At 40.4% G+C, this 21,871-nt stretch overlaps 2 protein-coding genes across 3 annotated transcripts; both read right to left on the reverse strand.

Annotated features, from left to right (window-relative positions):
• Positions 1 to 345: 345 nt before the first annotated feature.
• On the reverse strand, positions 346 to 12,103 carry tm2d2 (TM2 domain containing 2). 2 transcript variants are annotated; one of them, XM_021309080.2, is made up of 4 exons: positions 11,626 to 12,059; positions 9,270 to 9,357; positions 9,054 to 9,169; positions 346 to 5,391 (listed from the first exon to the last, which is right to left on the reverse strand). In XM_021309080.2, the coding sequence occupies exons 1-4, from the start codon at positions 11,886 to 11,888 to the stop codon at positions 5,178 to 5,180; spliced, it is 681 nt and encodes a 226-aa protein (XP_021164755.1). In that variant the 5' UTR covers positions 11,889 to 12,059; the 3' UTR covers positions 346 to 5,177. The 2 variants fall into 2 exon arrangements, with proteins under 2 accessions (XP_021164755.1, XP_021164747.2); XM_021309072.2 differs by lacking the exon at positions 346 to 5,391 and adding an exon at positions 8,604 to 8,886 and having other exon boundaries at positions 11,626 to 12,103.
• A 1,863-nt stretch (positions 12,104 to 13,966) lies between these two features.
• Positions 13,967 to 20,808, reverse strand: tbx3b (T-box transcription factor 3b). Its single transcript, XM_012849703.3, has 8 exons — positions 20,519 to 20,808; positions 20,090 to 20,428; positions 19,739 to 20,006; positions 19,055 to 19,201; positions 18,880 to 18,956; positions 17,896 to 17,996; positions 17,378 to 17,805; positions 13,967 to 14,545 (listed from the first exon to the last, which is right to left on the reverse strand). Exons 2-8 carry the CDS (start codon positions 20,362 to 20,364, stop codon positions 14,255 to 14,257), a joined length of 1,587 nt encoding a protein of 528 aa, XP_012705157.2. The 5' UTR covers positions 20,365 to 20,428; positions 20,519 to 20,808; the 3' UTR covers positions 13,967 to 14,254.
• Between the last annotated feature and the right edge of the window lie 1,063 nt (positions 20,809 to 21,871).

A 21,871-nucleotide genomic window follows, 5' to 3' on the forward strand; every position in this document is an offset into this window, starting at 1 on the left:
TCTAATGCATCTCTATTAGGCTTCTATCTGTTTTACAGATAAAAGCCTATAGATTAATTTTTAATTCTGTCTCAAAAGCACAAGCCACTCTTAATGTATCACCACTCCCCAGCATGAAAGCCATGTTTCTTTCTTTAAAAAATTGCATTAGGTTTTGTTTTCCACTGCTGCTGGACACGTTACACCCCCCAACTGCTGTATCAATGAAAGAACACAATTAGCTTAATCAATCCTAATCTTGTAACCTCACCTAGGTCAATATTGTTGGAAGTAATGAGTGGAGGCAATCCCTTTCATCAAACCTCTACTCATTAAATCAGATCAAGAGAATTCAGAGAACACCCAGAACAAGAAGGTTTTTTTATTGATTCAAACGGAGTGGGAGCCGTGATTAACAACATGAGACACTTTGGGTTCCACTGAACCACAACAATACCAACTGGGCTTTCTGGGGACTCGTGAGACTTTTTTGAAGAAACTGAAAGCCTCGCAAGATGCAAGGAAACACAAAATACCTATATACATTTTCTCAACAGTGTACAAGATGTGAAACAGACAAAGCTAATCAATAAATAAACAGGAGTGTGGATTAGAGTTCAGAAAACAAAAGCTAGCTAAAATGGATCACTATTATATACATCAGCTTACAAAACCTTGACACAGCAGATTATTTGGTTATGATGGTCAGCTCGGCAACTATTTATGCTAAAGTGAGGAAGTCTGCATAGCAAACAGTGTGCGGTGTACAAGTAGGAATCTGGTAACTTACTGCTGGATTCAAAGCTTAACATCTATTCAAAAACCTGTAGCACATTTTGGACTTTTAATGTGTTCCGATCCTTAAGGGGAGCAACAAATATTAAACATAAAATAATTCAATCAACAAGTCAGACCAATAAAAACAATTCAGAAATTGGCATCAGCCGGGAAAAGTGTAATTTTGGCATCTCTACTTAAAAAGGTCACCTAGATCCCTTTACTAATAAACAATGAGCTTTGAAAAAACTTTGAAAATAAACAGAAGAGGAACATTTAAATATTTAACGATCTAACCTGAGACCTAAGCCTCATTGTAGGAAGGTCAGGGAAGGTCACGGTTATTTTAAGCTTAGAACATTTGATTGGGATCATGCCTGCAGCTCAGCAGAGCAGAATAATGCTCTCCCAGACTATATTCCTCACATTAATATTGAAGAAACCTCTGAAACATCACTTTGTCTTCGCGTTTATGAGAACATGTTCTTATCTGCAGTTTTCTTCCTGTCTGATGCGACTCAGATGGTAACCAGTCGAAGAGCAGATAACAAACATTGAACTTAAAAAAACTAAACCCGCTTGAGAAGAACCTGTTAAAGCCAGGATGTGTGGACTATGTGGGCTGTGACCCATACAAGCAGCCGAGTGTTTGTGCGAAAGCAGATCTTCAGAGGGATAGAATGAGTTTTTAAACCAGACTTGTTCAACAGCACTGTGGCTTCTTGGCTGCAAGAAAAAGAGCCGATATATCAGGGTTTGATAAATGAGAGCAGAGCCAAGCAGGTGGAAATAAACGGAAATCCATTCCAAGCACAGACCAAACATCTAGCCTACGCGTTTGATGGTGAACTTTAAACCCAGGTGCTCACATCTGTGAACAGCTCAACACGGGCGACGACAAACAAACCATGATTTGGCATGGAAATTTTCATTTATATGATGTGACACCACAAAGGAAAGGGGAAAGTACATTTACTTAATCCAAACAAAGCAGATGCAGTGAACATGAGGTCAAACAGAATGAGGGAAATATTTACAGGGGAGACGACATAAAATGACCGGGTCAATGCATGCAGAGCTGCAGCCTTTGGTTCACGTCTGGATAATTAGAGAAAATCTATGTTTCTAATGTAACCTCAGAAACATTTTGTGTTATACTGGATGAAATGGTTCTTCCACCCTGAAGGTAGTCAAAACATTGTGTTCAGAGAACGGAGGTTAAAAATATCTCTGTGAAAGCTGCAGGCCTGTAAAAACTCTGACCAATCCTGTCATTCGGACTGAACAGCAGAGATTTGTCAGAGTTTTGGTCCTGCTCTCACCCCCCTCTGTCCCTCAGGCTCCGGGGATATTTCCATTTCTATTGGTGGCCCACATGCCAATCATTCTGACACATTCACCTAATGCCAGTGTGTGCACATCCCTCGTTAGTTTCAGCTTGCTGGCTGCACAAGCGCACTTCTAGTGTTTATGTATCGGGTTAGCTTAGCAGTTAGCTGTTCATTGTAGCTCCGCTGCTCGGTCCGTATACTTAGCATGAACATGGCTTAGAGTCGCAAGAAGAAACCTGCATACAAGTTTTAAAGAAGAGGAAGGCCTCAGTAGAAAGTAATAAGACCAGGCTCGCCCCCTAAGAACAGCAGGTAAGATGGTCTTGTGCATGCAGAGTTATTCAAAAAGGGACTGGGGGAAACTTCTGGGGGTGGGGGATCCCTGACTACCATTAAGTACAATTGAGAGGAGGTACCAATACCGTGTTCAGATTTAGAGAATGAATGCTACTGTTAACATAAAACAAGGTCCAAATTGGGAAAGACTATACGTGCAGAGATGCACTGAGAAATCTCTTGGTGACCAGAATCAGTTTTGTAGTGAAACATTAAGATGTTTTGTCAGATCCATGAATCCACCATGCTCCAGGTACCGCTCTTCGGGGTGGATCATGTTGCTGAATGAAGAGGATTTAACGTTAGCTACATTCAATTTGAGCGAGGTGTTTAAAGGTAAAATCAGAAGAACGGAGTTGTCAGAAGTTATTTAAAAAGGAAAATGTATTTTCTGCATGCTGAGACATGTCTGCCATTGATTCAGGCTGAGGAAGAACAAGACTGTCAACACATAAGAAGGCTGAACTCGCAAACTTGTCCTGTTTAACCCTCATGAGTTTTAAATGTTAATTTGGACATGTGGTAGCTTCCTGGAAACCTCGGCGTTGTGGTAAGGATCTTTTCCAGAATATGAACAAGGACTGACATCTACAACTGGGAAACAAAAGCTTTATTCGCTGATTTAAAATGCTAAAGATGGTTCAAGATGACAGAAACTGTTCTCTTATAACGTGGATCTAAATGATAGCCTCGAGAAGGCGGCTGATAGAACTAATCTGGATCCTGTCCCGCACTTTTAAAATATTAAAAAGAAATCAGAATCCTCTCAAACCGTTATCAGCGCTTCCAGGGGACTGAATATTATCCCCAACATTCTGATCGGTGCAACTCATGTTCACCTCCTCGCCCAACAAGCCCGGCTGACCTTTATGAGACCATGAAGCACATCTGAGTTTTACATGCTTGTTGATGGTCTCAATTAAAAGATCAATTTTTTCAAAGTAGAGTTCAACTTTTAAACCTAGTTAGGAAAGGCAGTTCTGTTGTGTAATTGTAGAAATAATTGCCTATTTTCAGCATGTGATATTGTAGATGAAATATAGTTTAGATTGTTTTTACCTTATTTCTGCAACCAGAATACCAAAATACCTGGACTTTTCTTTAAAATGAAAAAAAAAATCTATAATTCTCTTAGTATCGTATAAAGTTTAATTTTAAACTTGTATTTTGCCTGTCAATACCAATTTTATTTACCAGAACTGTAGCTAATTTATAAATACAATTTAAATATAAATTATGATCACTTCTACGGTGAAATTGATACTGAAGAAACAGATATTGAGATTCATCTAACCTACAAGCTTCAATAATCTCCGAGCTAGTAATGTTCTGGCTCTTCCACATCTAGTCTCCAGTGAAAGGAAACACAAAGTTTAACCACCAAACATTGGTTAAAATGTTGGGAACTGCTAAAGAGAAATCACGTCAAAAAGCCTCTTTCATATGGGCAGGTGTGGTCAGTCTGAATCTCTTCATCTCGGCGGGGTCTGGTTATCAGTATCAGGCTACATTCAGGATGTAAAAAGCAAAGGTTTCTAAGCTGCTTAAGTCTCGTTGTTATTGTGGTTTAAAGACCTTTCAATGAGATATCAGAGCGAGCGCCAGTTTTCACCAGTGTATGAACGGCTGAGCAATACAGCAATGCCCCTCCTCCACCTGTTGCTGCATACTTCAGCTTAGCTAGCTAAAGGAAGGCGCCCATACTTATCCTTTGCCTCAAGAGACATTTCAGGGCTTTAGAAGCCTTTGGGCGTTTTTCCTAATGTCGAGAGAAACATTTTTTAAAGTTTAAGATCTATTTATAAAAATGTAAACATAACTTCAGAGTTTGACATGGAGTTTAACAAACATCACACGTATGTCTTTTCTCTTGCAATACCCAACTATTACCTTTAGCAGATGTTTGTGCTACATTTTATGTTCTTTATATGTGCAGCTATTAAATATGTAAATAAATGAAGTAAATTGTATAGTAAAACAAATTGTTATATAGTTTACTAGAAGTAGAATTTTGTTTATTATATTAACGATTTTTGTTTAAACCGTTTTGTGTAAATGCTGAATGTGTTGAATCTGTACTTATGGGTGTAATCTCCAGAAACTCCTCCATGGGCCCCACATCTCTTCAAATGAGCCCGTTTGTTCCTCAGAACTTTAAGGCCTTGAGCCAAAGCATTTATGACGTTTATCTGCTGGATTCTTTTTAGAGAAAATACATTTATTTAGTCCGACAAGATCCATTTGTTGGACATTTTGGTCCAAATTATTGTCAAGCAGGATGCAATGATGTCACTGGCCTCCTAAAGGTAGCTAATTCTGTGGTGTGTAAAAAAAAAAAAAAACAGTCAATACAGCAACGTATTTGTGGTCAGATATGTTTTACAAGTCCCCACCTCCGACCTCCTCATGCCGTCTGATCTGCCATCCGGGGCAGCAGATATGGCTTCAACTACATATAACCTGAAATATTCATTTAGGTCTATGATTTTCTTTTTCTTTTTTTTTAAACAACAGCTGCTGCACTGCTGCACCCTGGAACTTAAACAGAAGTTATTATTTGGAAAGCTGGAAATTTTAAGAAAGTTTTAATTAAACGTATTCAGATCATTTCTCATGTTTTGGACCCTGTCAGGGAACCCCAATACTTCACAGGGTTCCACTCATCAACAGCCCACAGACTCGGTCCAGTTCTTCCGATTCAGGCTAATAAATATCAAACAGAGCAGTTCAGAGGGGGGGGCTCTGCTGTCCTCCTCAGTAGTAGGTGCACCAGTTGCTGTAATCGCTGGGCATCAGGCCACCGGTGATGAGCAGGATCAGGTCCACGAACCACCAGATTCCCAGGCCCCCCAGGGTGAGCAGCTTCCCCACCGCCGTGCCCGTGTGGCCCAGGCAGAAGCGGTCGACGCCGAAACATCCCAGGAAGAAGGAGTACAGCAGCGTGGTGATGAAGTAGTGTCCCGTGTATCTGTGGAGACCCAGCAAAGGAGGGGGGAGAACATAATTTATTATTAGCTGGACATAAAGTTCTCTGTTTTACACAAGTTAACATGGTGTGCTGTAACAGTTCAAACAGCATCCAGACATGCCAACAGTGAGTAAATAGTGCCCTCTAGTGGGGAAGCATATTTACAGGAAACTACATCCCTGTCTTACATCAACCTTCCAGCAACTTCCTGCACCCTTTATTCGGTCTTTGTTCGTCCATTTCACCAACTAACCGTGATGCAATCACAACACAAACAGGAGGAGAAATCCGGACTTGATGACAAAAAGAACCAGAAAAAAAAGCAACGGCCCCTTTCATTTTTAAAAGACCGGCTGTGAATGATCCAGCAGATCCTTAATGTTTGATGCTGACATGAAAGAGAACCAACATCCTGAAAGCCTTGACGGCCCACTGCGTGCAGACGGAAGAACAGCACTGTGTTCATGCACAAGCAGAGAGGAGAATCAGCTGTGCTTACAGAGAGCCCTGACGGACTCTCTGTTTTCTGTATGCAGGTATACTCGGTTTTAAACAGATAATGTATCAATACAGCTCAGATGTTCCTCCATACTGTCCCTGTGGTTTAAAGAAGTGACCTGCTGTCCTGCAGGTCCTCCTGGCTTTAATGAATGGCGAGTTATGCTGGAGCAGAGCAGCTAAAACGTGCAGGCCAGTGGGCCACGAGGACCAGGGTAGGGCTCCTTTAAATCAGAGGCCAGAAAAAGTGCTGAGGGAAGCCTTGTCTGACATCTCGACAGAAATGCTACAATGTCCCTCCCCAACCTGTTTCTGAGCACCTATCAGCTGGCTGAATAAAGGATACTACCTAGAAAACTTTGCCTTCACAAAAAAAAGACATATTTGGCTGTTTAAAATTAGTATTTCTGGGAAGAACCCGGTCAGCCCTAGAGGGGAACTTAAAGGGGCAGTGCAGTGGGACCCTATGAGCAGCAGGTTTGCTGGGCAGTTTGTGAAGCAGACAGACCACCTAATTAGATGGCCAATATCGCCATGTTGTTCTATAAAAAACAAAACTGTAAAAAGGACTCCTATTTTGCCCAGCAAGCATTTAAAAGCTTCTATAAAAACATGATGGTGTTTATTCTATAATTTCACTGTAGTATATGTATGCTGAATCTAAATGTATGCTAAATATATGTTGTATATGTGTTACATACCAAATATTGTAACTTAAATAATAAATGTTAACATACAGTGTTTCCCCTACCGTTCTACAAGGGGGGCACCCCGCCCCGCCAACAAAGTCGCCCGCCACCCCAAGAAGGTCACGGCATGTAGTAAATTATTATACGTCCATAGGTGTTTGCGGTAAATTTTCATTAAAATTAGCCTTTCTAAATAGCACCAGATTGCATCCTGGGCTATTTCTGTCTCTGGGCTCCACACGGCGGACATGAGTCCACAGACGTGCAGAGGTCAATTTTACCAGCGCGTACGTGCCGTCTCACTATTAACTGCTCGGCAGGAAGAAGTCACCACATCGTTTCCTATGCGACAGTTGATACACTGAGCTGCTTCAAGGCAGTTGCAACTCGCAAGCACCAGCAAAATCACACCCTCTCCCTGTCGCAGCAATCCCTACATCGCTGCGGGAAATGTAGGAATTTATCACAAGAAAGTAAGCCAATAGGTGCGCTCGACTATCGAGGATAGAACGTCCGCGGAGAGTCAACGCGGCTCACAGAACACTCATCTTAGGAGACACACAAGGCTCCTGCACACCTAAGTCATCGCTCCTCCTTTCAGCTCAAAGTCACCTGGGTTCACACACAGGTAACCTCACACCCCCGCCTGGAGAGAGACTGGCAGAGTTCCCAAACACAATTAGTATCACATGCGTCAGGAGCGCAGGATCCAACGGCATAAATGCTTCCTTTTCTGTCCTGTTACAACATAAAAGGACATTTGTTTATTTCACATGGTGCCCCGATTACTTCAATACATCAAGAACGTCTGCCTAATACAAACATGAGGACGATCACGTCTGTTTACACTTGATTGTTATAAACATTAAAGTTCAATATAGCACAGTCTCGTGATCATTTTCAGATGTCCTACAAAAATACAATTTGCTTTGATTGTTGCAAATCATCAAAAGCCTGTTGGAAACAAATAATCCATCTATGAAATAAAATGCGCTGTACCGGCCCGTAGTGGTGAAGAGAGAGCTGAGCCAAAAGGCAAAGTGTAAAATAAAATTAAAATTGACTTAAGTTAAACTATAAAATATTCTAAACTCTGGCAGATCCAGATTTAAAGAGACGTTCAATCAATCAAGTAGGAAGGAAGAAAGGCAGGTAGCCTTCAAAATATAACAATGTGTAAAGATGCATGAAAGAGACAGAAACATAAAAAACAATGGATAAATAGGAGAAAGATGGAAAGAGACAGAAGCTGGCTGCTCTTATAAAGCTGTATACGGTAATATTAATGCATGTTCAGTATGAGGGATTGTGGCTCTACGCTCTTTCAGGAGGAGTGAATGCTGCTTGGAGAGACTTGATGCAACCTGCTGGGTTTCCTTAGAGAGGAAAATTTTTGACCAATCTTTATGAAAGATTTGATTGAATTTGACTTTGTGCCTTGAGATGCTGTGTGTTGAACTGCTGCTATATAAATAAAATTGAATTAATTAAATAAATTGAATTGATGAAAAAGCTAAGTGGAAGAAAGCATGTCTCAGTGAAACACTGCATGACAAATAACTGTTGTTTTTCTGTTTTAAATAACAGCAATTAGCTCATATAGATTCAGCATAAGCTTTCACACCTTACTCCCACACAAAAGGACTGCGTCACCCCCAGCCAACAACCCTATAACCCCCCTCCTTAATCCCCTCAGATTGCAGAGATCTGCTGTGTGCTCTGCACCTGCGGAGAGCTACCTGTTAAAGTCCTGATGCTTCCACATGACACCGCGGTGATTTGCCTCAGAGATGGTGAGGAGTCAGCATAAGCCTGAATCATCATTCAATTCAATTCAATTCAATTTTATTTATATAGCGCCAAATCATGAAACATGTCATCTCAAGGCACTTTACAAAGTCAAGTTCAATCATATTATACAGATTATACGGTGCTTATTGAACAATAAGCACCGTACTACCTCATTGTCTTTATCTGTAACTTTCCTGAACTCTTTAAAAAGAACAATAATGTAACCCTTGTTCATTGCATGTTTGTTTGTCAGTTGTTGATTTTTTTTTGCCCTGAACTGTAATGTGAACCGGAGTCGCCAAAGAGAAATTTTGCCGCGGTGACAAAATCTTCTGATTCTAATAAAGCGGAGAGGCTGAACAGCTGGTACCGTAAAAGCAGAGCCAATAAACCTGGAGCACAACATATTAAAGAAACAACCTCAGGCAGAGGCCGGGGCCAGAATCTCCACAATAAACTAGGCTGCCCTTCCATCACTCGCTGGTCTCTGCAGCCCTTCTGCTGTGGCTCTCTGGAACTGTGACACACCAATATGAACATCGAAGAAGAGGAAAAATGTTGTTTTCAGCATTGAGCACCTCCTCAACAAAGCACTTTACACAGAAGAGGCTTCCTGGCCTGTGTGTGAAGGAATCAGGGTAACAGCACACCACGCATCACTTGGCTGCTTGGATCAGCTCTTACTTGATGCAAGGCACGCCGTCCCGGAGGAATTCCCTGGCTCCCGCACATTCGATGCCATCCAGCGCAGTGCAGATGACCTGCGTGTGGTTCACCTCCTCCTTCGTCTGGCCGCCCCACTGAACAAGAGCACAACCTGGACATGAGTGGAGTTTTTAACCCCCACACGCACGCACACACACACACACCTCTGATAGGATCTCAGAGGAAGGTACTGACCCGAGCACAGCCGTGGCCCATCTCCAGCAAAACGCTGTGGTTCACTGCATGATCCACGGGGTCCTGGCAGTAGATGAACTCCTCGGGTCTGCAGCACAGAACACATTTGACAGGAGATCAAGACTGAGGCGTGGTGCGTTGTGGAGAGAAGCCAGCATCCACTCATGGAGGCTCTAGGTGTAGCCACCATTCTTTTCTAGGGTGGTAGGATTACACTTCAGATTAACGCACTGATTTTTCTTAAAGAAAAAAGAAACAAGGTGATCAATTTAGAAGACAGGCTCAAATATATACATACCCCATCCCCGATATGTACAGTAGTGAAAAGTTTCATCCTGACCACAGTACTGGTAGCGAACAGGGTGCTCTTTATGCTGCTGTAAGGACCTTACTGTCTGGAAGTGTGAGGAAGAGTAAAACTAATGCAAATTTAGCTTTTGTTCATCAAAAGTGATCCAGAAGAATTACAGACAGACAAAAAAAAAAAATCACTTTTTAAAACAAAAACATCCAAGTTTTAAGACTCGGCGGATTATGTGTGATGAAAGAACACCCTTCATCACCTGTAAATGATTCAAACAGAGAAAGTAAGTCGGGCCTTATAAGAGCTATTGCTGTTCAGAACGCCTCCAGTGAGGACTAATGTCAGCCGTGTTCCGGGTAAAGGGGTGAACCTGTGGAATGAGCTCATCAAATGTAATAATAACATAAAACGCCATTCTGTCCATTCCAAAACCAGCCTCCGTCTGTTTGGGATTATCGTCCTGCTGGAATATCAAGCTGTGTCCTCTTTTGTTGGTTGATTTGAAGTGAAGTTAAAGCAGCTCATCTTTATGCAATGCAGTAGTACCACTGACGACCACAACACACTCAGCATGACGCTGTCAGCACCATGCTTAACAGCTGGTCCAGCTGTCTTAGGCTCAAAACCCTCAATTTGACCCCTTCAAACAATGGCTGTGTAAAAAAAATATATCTTCCTAATCTGAATTGATTCTGATATTAATTCCTAAAGATGGATCCATATAACCAAAGATCAATATTTTTTATTTATTTTTTGCTGTGAACTTAAATGTGTGTGCCAGCATAATTTAATAATGCACCAGGTTAGTGTCCAATTTTGGTGTCCCTTTGGGTTTAATTAGGTATTTTTGTTTTCATTTAATAGAAATAGCAGCTGTAGATCTCTCTGGTGTCTGTTTTCTACCCTGGATCTATTTGGGTTTTCTGCCCCTCAGCATGTTTCTGAAAGTTTCTGTCTCAACATTCAGGGAGAGGGTTTGGTCCTTACAGCCGCCAATAACTATCATTACTTTATTAATTTACTGCTGAATGTTAATATGATACTAGTATCAATATGTTGCATAACTACAGTCATGTAATTAAGGTAACAGCTAAATGTTTTTAATTCCTGCAATCAAATTTGAGATCGGATAGAAAAGAATCGATTCTAAATCTTGAGAATCGGAATTGAATCGATTCTTGAAATTTGAATCAATACGCAGCCCTACTTTAAACATAATTCCTGTCATTGAGGCTAAAATCACAAATCTTTGACTTGTCTGATACCTTTTTTTCCCTTCTTACTTAATTTGGTTCATCTATATGGACAGCTGTAAATTTCAACTGAACTTAAAGGTGTCGGTTTTGCTTCTCGGTCAGCAACAGCAGACAACGGTTTGGCTCTTCCTCCAATCCTTGGCAGAGTGGTGACACTTTCATCTGACCTCCAGATAATCACAACTGTTTAAACTGATCATCCTGGAATCACAACTTGTTTAGAAATGGCTTCGATAAATCTCCCCAGCTTGTGTGAATCTCCAAGTCTCCTCCTCGGATCTTCACAGACTCGGGTTGTTTAAACAGCTCTGCTTTATGCTGGCAAAGAGAAAATCCCATAAACAACATCGCGAGCGTTCCTTGGGGTCTTCTTAATCAATAACACAGTGGAGCCTTCAGCACCACTTCTAACAAGAACCTGAATTATTTATATTGAAGGTTGGATGAAAACTTTAAGACCCGCTGTGGATTAGAGAAAAACGGCAGCCAATTCAAACTAGTAGCACATAAAAACCACTACTGCTGTATGTTCTATAATCCATCCTTAAAGGAACATCCGTGGTGTAGAACTGAAACAGGAAGTGCGTCACGGAGACGAAAACCACTAAAACCTATATTAGAGATCAGAGCTATTTTCCCTTCCAGCCACAAAGACTAAACGTATTCACAATATAAACACGTTGAACTGAACTCAGGAGACCCAGCCTGATTTAGGTTCTTGGTTTCTATGTCTGTAGTTCTGAGCAGACAGATTCCCAGCCAGGCTAGCAGCAGTTAGCTTCCGCTCGCTACTCACAGATAGCTGCAGAGGACGACCGGGGATGGAGGCCTGTATTCATACACCGTGACGTTGTCCACCGGGCCTTCGTCCTTCGGCAGCTCGGGCTGCGTGGTGAACGGCGCCGAGGAGGCTCCCTGCGTGGGAGAAGAGGCCGGAGCAGCGGTGGGAGCTGCGCTGCTCGAGTTCTGCGAGTGAATTCCTTCCAGACATTGTAAGAAGACAACAGCGAGCAGCAGCAGGAACTGGCCGCACAGCAGGATGTAGCTGACGGAAATCATGGCTGCCCTCAGACGGCCGCGGGGATCCGGATAAAGAGGCTCCGCATGTTCACAGAGGCACCAGATAAATTGTTCTTCTCGGTTGATCAGTTAGGTTTGTTTGGAGGTTCTTCTTCTTCTAGCTTTGTTTTTTTTTTTTTTACTTCTTCTTTTCTTTATGGCGTCACGGTTGTCATGCCAACTATAAAGGCGCATTACCGCCACCACCTGGGCTGGAGTCTGACCAGGACATTAGAAAAAAAAAACAAGATTATTTCTAAGTTATTTGCATTTTTTCCAAAAAAAAAAAAAAAAAAAAAAAACATTAATTGAGCTTTTATTTTAATCATATTAACTCCAGAAATATTTCCAAATGTCTAGTTAACATTTAGATTATTCAGTGCTTCTCTGAGCCGTCTCCTTTCTGGTTGCCTTCCATGAAAATGTGCCGTACAGATTCAGGCAATTTGCAATGATCACATAAACCAGATGTATCCTTTCCAATAGCTTAATCTGTTAAAACCTGTGTAACCCAGTCTGAGGCGTGTATATGTCGGTATATTACTATATCCTCTCCCATTATGTCTGCACAAACCCAGAATAATGCACGTGTAAATATTTGCCACGTTGTTCTTCCTTTGCAGTTAGTTGTATTGATCCTATTCTTCTACTATTATACAACTTGCATTTTCATTCCAAATTATACATTTCTACATCTACTTATGTCAACTGCATATTTGTCTATGTGTAGCATCTAATCACCAAATCAAATTTCTCATAAGGCTACATATAAAATACTACTTGGCAATAAATCTCATTGTGATTCCAATAACTGATCTCGTTTTTGGCTTTTTCATGCTTTCATTGCATGCCCTACAAGCTTTTAATGCTATACAAATGTCTTAATTATCATGTTTGTGTATGTGTATTACTTTGCTTGTAAAACAAAAGGGTTGTGTTATATTCTCAAATTGTGCCTCCCCTTTAAAGGAATACCAAAGACACATTGGCCATTGCGTTACCCACAGGAGGTTGGATAGAAGGTTTTTGAGTCAGGAAAACTTTGGGGAAGGTTTTTCTGACAACTTTAAATGAGCTGTGCAGGATATCGGAAGAAGTCGTGTTGTATAGAAGAGTGAGTCAGAAGTTTCAATAAATATGAGAGATTTTTTTTTAATTTACAGACATAAGATAATGATATTGTTATTGCTACTAAATGTGTGTTTTTATTTTCAAGCTGTTTAATCACTGAATGAATTTAGATTTTCAAACACTGCTCCCAGGTTTTACCTCAGTTGTAAGTTTTATAAGAAATCTCGACACTCGAATAACACGTGAAGTACAATTGTTCATCTCAGGTTGTAGTAATGTCGTTTATTACCAGGTGGATTACTGTGCTGTGCTCATATGTAAAACAGAGAATCCTTTGAAAAGCTAATTTGTGTGTGTGTGTGTGTTTATGTGTGTGTGTTTAGTTTTGACTATTTCTTTGAATTGAAAAATTCTTCCTCAATAGAAAACTGACAATGTAGGCAAAGAACAGTACAGCCCTAAATATAAAACAGAACAAACATTTCCGCTCATGGTAATGCACATTTGCAATTTGCACATTTACTAGCAACCTAGACATTTTATTTCAAACATTCAATTATTTATTTCTTCATTTTATTGTGTCTGATATCATTCCAACAGCAGCCTGTCAATTGATAGAAGTACTGTATAGTGGATCTTAAAGGAACAGGAAGCATTACTCTCCAAACAATTCATGCAGCATCTATTAAAAAAACTGTATTAATTCTCTGCACAGGAGGTGCAACAAAAGAGAGACCTGGGATTCATTCGAAAACATCTACTTGGTAAGAACTCTTCAGCCAAAGCAGAAGTGTTCAGCGTTTGCCATTATAAGTGCCGGCCGAATAATGCAGTTAGTAAAGAAGGAGGTAGGAAAAGGAGCCTGTATGCTTCCTAGCATAGTTCCTTTAGAATAGGAACCTTGCAGTGTCCCTTACCAGTGCTAAGGAGCTATAAGGAATCCCACAATCCTTTGCATCACATGATGTAAAGCCCACCTCACAGAAATTATCGAAGAGAAGAGAGTGCACACTTTGTAGTTCTTTTTCTGGAAGGCTGTAGGCTCAGATTTGACTAGAATAAGCCATGTGTTTCTTTTGTGTAATGATGTATGAGTGCCGAATTCGGCACAGCAGTGTGCAGCTCCTTTCCTCCCCATGCTAGAGTTCTTATTGTTGAACCCATGAAAGGTCAAGGAAGAGGAGCTAGGAGCAGGAGCTATAGTAGCTATAATTAGAACATGCAGCCCTGGACATAACTTAGACCGTGTTTAATCACGGCAGATCAGTTTAAACCCAGCAGAAGTTACACTGGAATCAGAGTTCTCCCCCTGCTGGTGACTTGCTCTGGCTGAAGTTTGCTCTGTCCTGGTCTGTTGATGTATCCTCCCCTGCAGGCAACTCTGGTTCGGAATAGCTGAAACTGGTTTCCTTTGATGAAAGAACAGAGGACAAAATGATCGGAGAGGAGAGGAGACTGTGGGCAGAAACTCTGGGGCAGGAACTGAAATCCAGTCTGGACTGCGTGAGTGGCATCTGGTGCAGGACCGACGATGGAAACGTGGGGTACAACAGAAAGCCTCCATATGGGGAGAAGCTCACCACATCCTGGATGGTAAAAGCAAAAAAAAAAAAAAATGTGTTATGTGTTTTTTCAGGCGGCAGAAATAGTTTTAATCCAAAGATTGAAATTAGATTAGATTTAAATGCCACAAAATGCAATTTTGTAGGGAATTAACAATTAGGTATAAAAACAGTTAAACAAAGCATATTCGTTTGTAAATGGATGAATCCTAATTTGATTCTGGTAGTTATGCCTTCCCAAACATGATTATCAATTAACTGAAGATTTTAATTCAGTTAATCGTTATTCTCATTCGTCCTCTGTGGTTTTCAGTAAGGCTGTTTGATTTTATAATTTTTTGATATGAAAAAAAGTTATTGATATTGATAGTAAATGAATTTCTGTTTGTATCTGACTTCAGCTAGTTTACTGACTAATACTAAAGTCAAACAGGCTGAGCTTCATCACCCAGAGGCAGCCGTCGCTGATGAGCTGCAGGCTCTGTGGTTGTCAAGAATCACAGTCATCCGTGTTAGAGTAGATGTCAAACGCTGACGAACAAACCAGCAAAAATAATCCTACTTATCTTTTAGGATTGAACCAGTTTATGGGTTTTTGGTTATCTTGTTATATGTATAAAAGATTAGTACCTGGCCAAATAAAATGTACTTAAACTATTACAATTTTATTGATTGTTTACTGATTGACGAGATTGCAGATGTTGCAGAGTTTAGGGAGTTCGTTCCCCGCTCTGACTGTCTCTGTTGTTGTGTCCTTGGGCAAGACACTTCACCCGCATTGCCTGCTGGCGGTGGTCAGAGGGCCCGGTGGCACCGGTGTATGGCAGCCTCGCCTATGTCAGCCTGCCCCAGGGCAGCTGTAGCTACTAACATAGCTCACCACCATCAGGGTGTGAATGGGTGAATGACTAAACTGTAGTGTAAAGCGCTTTGGAGGTCGTCAAGACTAGTTAAAGCGCTATACAAGTACAAGCCATTTACCATGTAATAAGTTCCGTATATTTAAATGGAACCATTTGTTTGCAAATGGTTCCAGATGTTTTGGCTTTGTTGATGTTATCACTGTAACAGAGTGCTTATTAATGTGACATAGTTCAACCGTACTTTTACTAAGGAACCATGAAGCACCCATGACTGTCAGAGGGTAGAAACACCAGCTCAAACACATGCTTGTGTTATCCATCTTATTTAGTCAAAACTTTAAAATCACAAAAGTATTCAATGCACAATTAAAAACATACTAAAGAAATGTACACTCAGTTGTGATTAAAAAATTATCAGTAAAAGGACAAAAAGTTAAAAATATTCTATGAAAGTGCTACTCTCTATCTGAATTTGCTTTCCGAGACAAATGTTCCACCTAACCTGGCCGAGATGCTAACTATGTGCTAGCCAGGTGTTTGAATCTTTAAATCGTTCCTAAAGGATTATATAAACATTACATGTGGAATTTACAGCTTTTGACAAGGTGGATGTAAATGCAGAGACAAAATCTCGTTGCATCCTCACACAATCCCGATTGTGTCTGAGAAACGGAGCATCTGCCACTATGCACAGAGGCAGGTTTATTCAAAGTTGCTGTCAGGCTGCAAGTCTCACTTAATCAAACAGACAGAACTGATTCCTAGACTCACATCAACTGCCATGAAAGATTCCTGTCAGCATACTAGCATGTATGAAATAATCTGAGTGATTTCAAATAATCAAATAAACCTTATTATTTCAAAAAAATAATAAGGTTTGTGGCTTTGCTACTTATGTATATCCACAAGGACATTAATTTAGACATCAACAAAATCATAGACATATTTGCCCAGAAGCATCCTAGAGGGTTGACATTCATAAACCCATTATCATTGTCATCATAAAGTTGAAGGTGTTGTAGAAGAGAACAATATTCTTTGTCAAGTCTTACAGTTCTATTATAGGCTTATGGCTTAACTTCACCGTACATGTTCATTGGTTTAACTTACTTAAAAAAAAAATTCTCAACATGGTTTATCTTGTTAAAATATGTTAAAAACTCCTTTATCACTTGAACTATACCAAACTATTCTTAAGTCCTTGGGTCTTTCTAAGTATTTTTTTTCTTAATATAGTTTATATGGTTAAAATATATTGTTAAAATACATGTATATTTTGTTACTTAAACCATACCAAACTGTTCTTTAGTCCTTGGGTCTTTTTATTTCATTTTCTGTATAAATATAATTTCTGGAAATAAAGAAAACCTTTGTTTGATTAATTGTTGATAAGGATAATTTTTTCTTCAAACTACTTTGTAACCTTGTGCATGCTGTAAAAAGCACAAGATTTTGACTTAAAAACCCATTTTCAATTACAATAAGGTAATCATGCTAATTCCACTTATGTTCATCCATTAAAATTATTATCAATTAAAAAACCCTTAGATGAATATTTAGGGTAGTGTGAAAGGTTAAAGATGGCATTCTTTGGACATTTAGCCTCACATTGTCTCGACCCCATGACCCTTGACCCTTGACTCCATGACCCTTTTTGCACACCCCCCTTTGAAAAATCCTGGATCCGCCCCTGGAAAGAAATAAGACCAGAGTGGATTTGGGAGAATTTTTTCACGTGATCCCCCTGAGGAGCGGAAGAGCAGGTAAGACAGTCTTGTACATGCGCTGTTATTCAAAATGGAACTTGGGGAAACTTCCAGAAAAATTGCCAACTTTACCTTTAACACTGTGATATTATGGTCATTTTAATGAAGGTTACCACACCATGAGAATCTCATAGCAGCCTGGGCCACAATAACATGTAGCCCACAGTGCTAAAGTGCAAGCTCACAAAAACTTCAGTTCCTACAGGAAGTGTTTGGCTGCCTCGTACCTGAAGCCCTGTGTGCTGCTTGAGGGTGACAGAGAGAGGAATCCTAGCAGGCGCTGCCCGTCTCAGTCCATACTGCACGGCTCCATCAGCGGCACATCTGGACCAGCTGTTTACTTGTGTCAAATGGCCCGAGGTGTTCAGATCCCACTGATGTTGGTTTAAGTCCGGAGAGTAAACACAATTTGGTGTAACACCGCTGCACAGTGTGCACTCTTTAGCTTTGTCTGAGTCCTGAGTGTGGCACTTTCCGTCACTTATGCTGGAGCTTTCTTTGTGGTGGGAAGTTATGTTTGGGATCTTAGCTGCAGCCTGCAGAGTCTTCTCTGTGAAGGAAACCTCCAGCTGGTCTCCATGGTAGGTTCTATACAGCTTTGGTTCAGGACACTCCTCACTATTAAAGCTTTTTTCACCGTCACTTGCATAAGCCTCTGGTGGGAGAAAAAGTACATGGCAATAAAGGTTTTAGACTTTTGCTTTTGTGTGGCTGCATTAACAGCTGTTGTAGGATAGGTTTGCACCTGAAGACTTAGTATCACCAGGATGCTGTTCAGAAAAAGTATTTATGGGAGCAGGTTTTCCATCAGCTTCTCCAGACCTTTGTCCAGACTGTTGGAGTTTCCTGATGGAAAAAAAATAACAGAACAAATTCTGAAGATCAAGTCAATGTTTTCTGTGATATAGAAAATCAAATTATTTAAAAATTGTGCTGTGAATAATTTGCACTATAATAATAATAATAATAATAATAATAATAATAATAATAATAATAATAATAATAATAATAATAATAATAATAATAATAATAATAATAAACAAAAACTCAAATCATTGTATTTGCATGAAGGAATTAAACACCCAATTAAAATTTTTAAAAATCCCGGCAGAGCAGAACAAGTTTAGTATGGGCTCTCTAAAATTATATAAACACACACACAGTATATATGTTTAAAATTAAATCAAATCAATGGTGCAATTCAGCTGTAACCCGGGGTGTTACCCCAAATTCTAAAGATGGATCATATTGAAAACTAGAGTAAAAAAATCACTGGTGGTGTTGAAAATATCCTTATTTTAAGCAAACATAGAAATGCTTTTTGCATCTATCAGTCTTTCACTGACAGCCTGCCGTAATCCTGCCCAGGTTCACGGATAATCTTAGTACACAGGGTTTTTTTTTATGTTGGCGTGGGAGGTTTTGCAGTCTGCTGAGATTTAATGTTACACATACTGGAAACTGAGGAAGCTTTAAAACCAAGCATGTTTAATGTCACTGCTCTGCCAACCAAAGCACACATGAATTCATTTATTCAATGTCAGCAGTGAGATTTAATTTAAAGCGGTAAAGGCTTTGAGGGCAAGAAGATTTCCCATTGATGGTGATCTGAAAACTCGAGCGTGATGGATTTGATCTTTAAATGTTATCTGTTTAAAAATGCAGCAGACAGGAGTAAAGTGGGTCTAACTGTGTCTCCAGCTCTCTCCCAGTGCAAATATTAACTCACCTCTTCTCTCTCCTTCCGTTCCCCATGTCCCGGAATCCCTTTGCAAAAGGATTGTTGTCAATTTTCAGCTGTGTGATCTGTTTTTTTTTTTTTTTTTTTTTTGTAAAATGGAGACAAGTTTTTAAAAATGTAACAGATTTTAGCAGATTTTATTGTTTGTAGATCAGATACTCACCTTATCGTTCTGGTAAGCAGTCACTGCGATAAACTGTGTCTCAGCAAACACATACGTTCTGAAAGTACTGCAGGGAAGCTTCAGGATGTCATTGGCTTTCACTATGTGGAACCTCGGCTGGTATTTGTGCATCGAATTCAGAATTGTCTGTAGGAGAAAGATAATGAATAAATCAAATAAAAAATGTCAAATCACAACTGTATTTTTTTTGCCCTTTCTTGTTCTTGAAATATTACTTTCCGCACATTGTAAAAAACAAAACAAAACCATAGGGCCCTAGTTTTGGCTGCATATTGTAGACAGTGTTTTTTACATTAGGTTTTGTGGTACTCTAAATCTAAATTTGACATATTCTTGTGTGTACCGAAAGGCACTTTATTTGTTGTGACATAAAAAGTGACTGATCATGTTAAAGTTTCTTGACAGGCATAAAGTACAATTTATTTTGCCTGGAAGCTGGAGGCAAATTTAATAAAAGTTTTTATTTTTCTCCTCACTAGTTCTTCTGGATATTTCATATTTAGAATACTGATTATAATTTTTAAACATGCATGTGCTGTAAATTATATTTCTCTATTATATTATATTATTATAGCATCTGTATAAATCTAACAGTTGAAATAAATATCTAAAGCTCAAAGAAATCCATGGGGTGCATGGATTTCTGCTGAAAACCTCACTTACAAATCCATGCTTATCAGAAATGTTGTTGGTCACTTTCAGTTTGTGGAAATTGATCACTTTGGACATCCACTGCTCTCCTGTGGCAGGGCTGTCCGGATGGATGTATATGCGTTTGGGCATCTCCGGGTCCGCCTTCCCCGCCACCATCCAGCGCGAGTTGTGGAACTTATACCTGCAGTCATCCGCCGCCACGATGTCCATCAGCAGGATGTACTTTGCCTTCCTGTTCATGCCCGTACACCTGGCTCTGAGTGGCGGAAACATGCGCCTGCGTGGGCAGGAGCAGAGATTCACCACAGAGACATTACAGGCGCCGCTGCTTTCATGTTTAAACATCATCTATCTATTTACCTCCCAGATTTAGTGATGACCATCTCTGTGCCGTATCTGTGGAACTGTTTCCAAAGTTCAGCAGCTTCCAGGTACACTATGGGCTCCTCTTCGGCCGTGTCAGCGCTGTCCAGGATTTTAGGAGGCCCGCAACATACCAGAGGCTGCCCCAGTTCGGGATATGATAGCCTTCTGGATGTCAGGTTAGGAGCTAGAAAGAGAGGGGATTCGGACAAGAGAGTCCCAACCCCCGAAGAAAAAGTTCGAGGGACATCTGGGACGCAAAAGCTGCGCATGGTCTTCAAAGGCAACTTTTACGCACGGCTCTGATTGGCTGAAACATTTACTCAGCACGAAATCCTAAATGAAAAAAAGGTGTATATGTTAAAACATGTACAAGCCCTTAAACGGATAACACATTGTCAAGTTTGGTTCGCCGTGCCTACTCACAGATCAGTCAGTGCGCTCCTTCCAGCCTGCGCACGATGCTCTGCTCCTTCACATGTCCAGCCTCAAGACTGACTGCCAGCAGCGTGGGTGTGGTTTCATCTCGGCGTTTCTCCGCCGTGATATTTCTTCCCACACAAAGCGCTGCGCTAGGAGAAAATGTGCAGAGACTCGGCTCATTTGACGGCGCATGCCCTCTGCCAGCGATTGTCCCGGCTGGATTAGACTCTGGGTTTGGTTACAGGCTTTTTATTGCCCAGTGGTCCGCGGCAGCGCAGGAACGTCCCTGGGAGAACTTTCCGTGACTGAGGGTGCCAGGTTGAGGGTGGATGTGCGCTGCCAGCTCCTTAATTAACACTGCTGGGGGTTGGTAAGAGGTCACCACGAGGAAGTGGCGCACAGCAGGAGGTCACAACAGGCCAATAAATTTGAAATAATATATTATTAATTTGAATAAACATAAAGTTATTTGAAGGAGTGCCAGCTGCGACACCATGCAGTTCTGGAAGATTTTATTTGTAGTTTAACTCTGCATTAAATGATCAGAATTATAAAAAAAAGAAAGCAACTTCAGAATATCAAGTGTTTTATTAACAAACAATTGCATTCCAATGGCAAATCTTATTTTCAATGTAACACAGTATCAAATACTGCCTCTATTGACTTTATGGCCAGTTATTAGATCAGAGGATCAATGTTTCACACATAGCTTATTGTTATTGGTTATTGTTATATCAAGGGGAGAAATGGTTTAACAGTGTTTGCCTGGCATAAACAAAAACGTTAACACTTATGTACCATAGGTCATATACACACACATGTTGATGATGGTTTAATGTAATATTGTATACTTTGACACCAGGTTAATAAAGTAAATCAAGAATTAGGATAATATCTCCAGAAATCATTTTTCTAGTGCGAAGCCACTCTGGCACATCTGGGCAACCAGCTTCTACATGTGATATGCCACATGTAGCAAATACCAAGACAGAAAAAGTGGAAAAAAGACAAAGACTGAGGAAAAAACAAAGTAGCCTATATACCATACATCCATTGGTTATATACCCACTTATCCATTGTTGGGGAGATGGTGCATATCTCCAGTGAAAAAGTACTACAGAAGCAGTATTTGTTTTGACAACACAGAAGAACATAAACCATAATGCTTCCCACAGATTCTTACTTCTGATCTCAGTCTAGCTTTCACTACTCCTTCCCATAACTTCATAGTATGACTCATCTTTATTCCTCTCTAGTTGCCACAACTCTACACATCTACCTTGTGCTTGAAAATTGGTATCAGTACACTTATGCTCCATTTCTCCAGCATCTTCTCGCTCTCCAAGATCCCATTAA

This window comes from Fundulus heteroclitus, chromosome 12, assembly GCF_011125445.2.
Source record: "Fundulus heteroclitus isolate FHET01 chromosome 12, MU-UCD_Fhet_4.1, whole genome shotgun sequence".
In the NCBI taxonomy this organism is placed as follows: Eukaryota; Metazoa; Chordata; class Actinopteri; order Cyprinodontiformes; family Fundulidae; genus Fundulus; species Fundulus heteroclitus.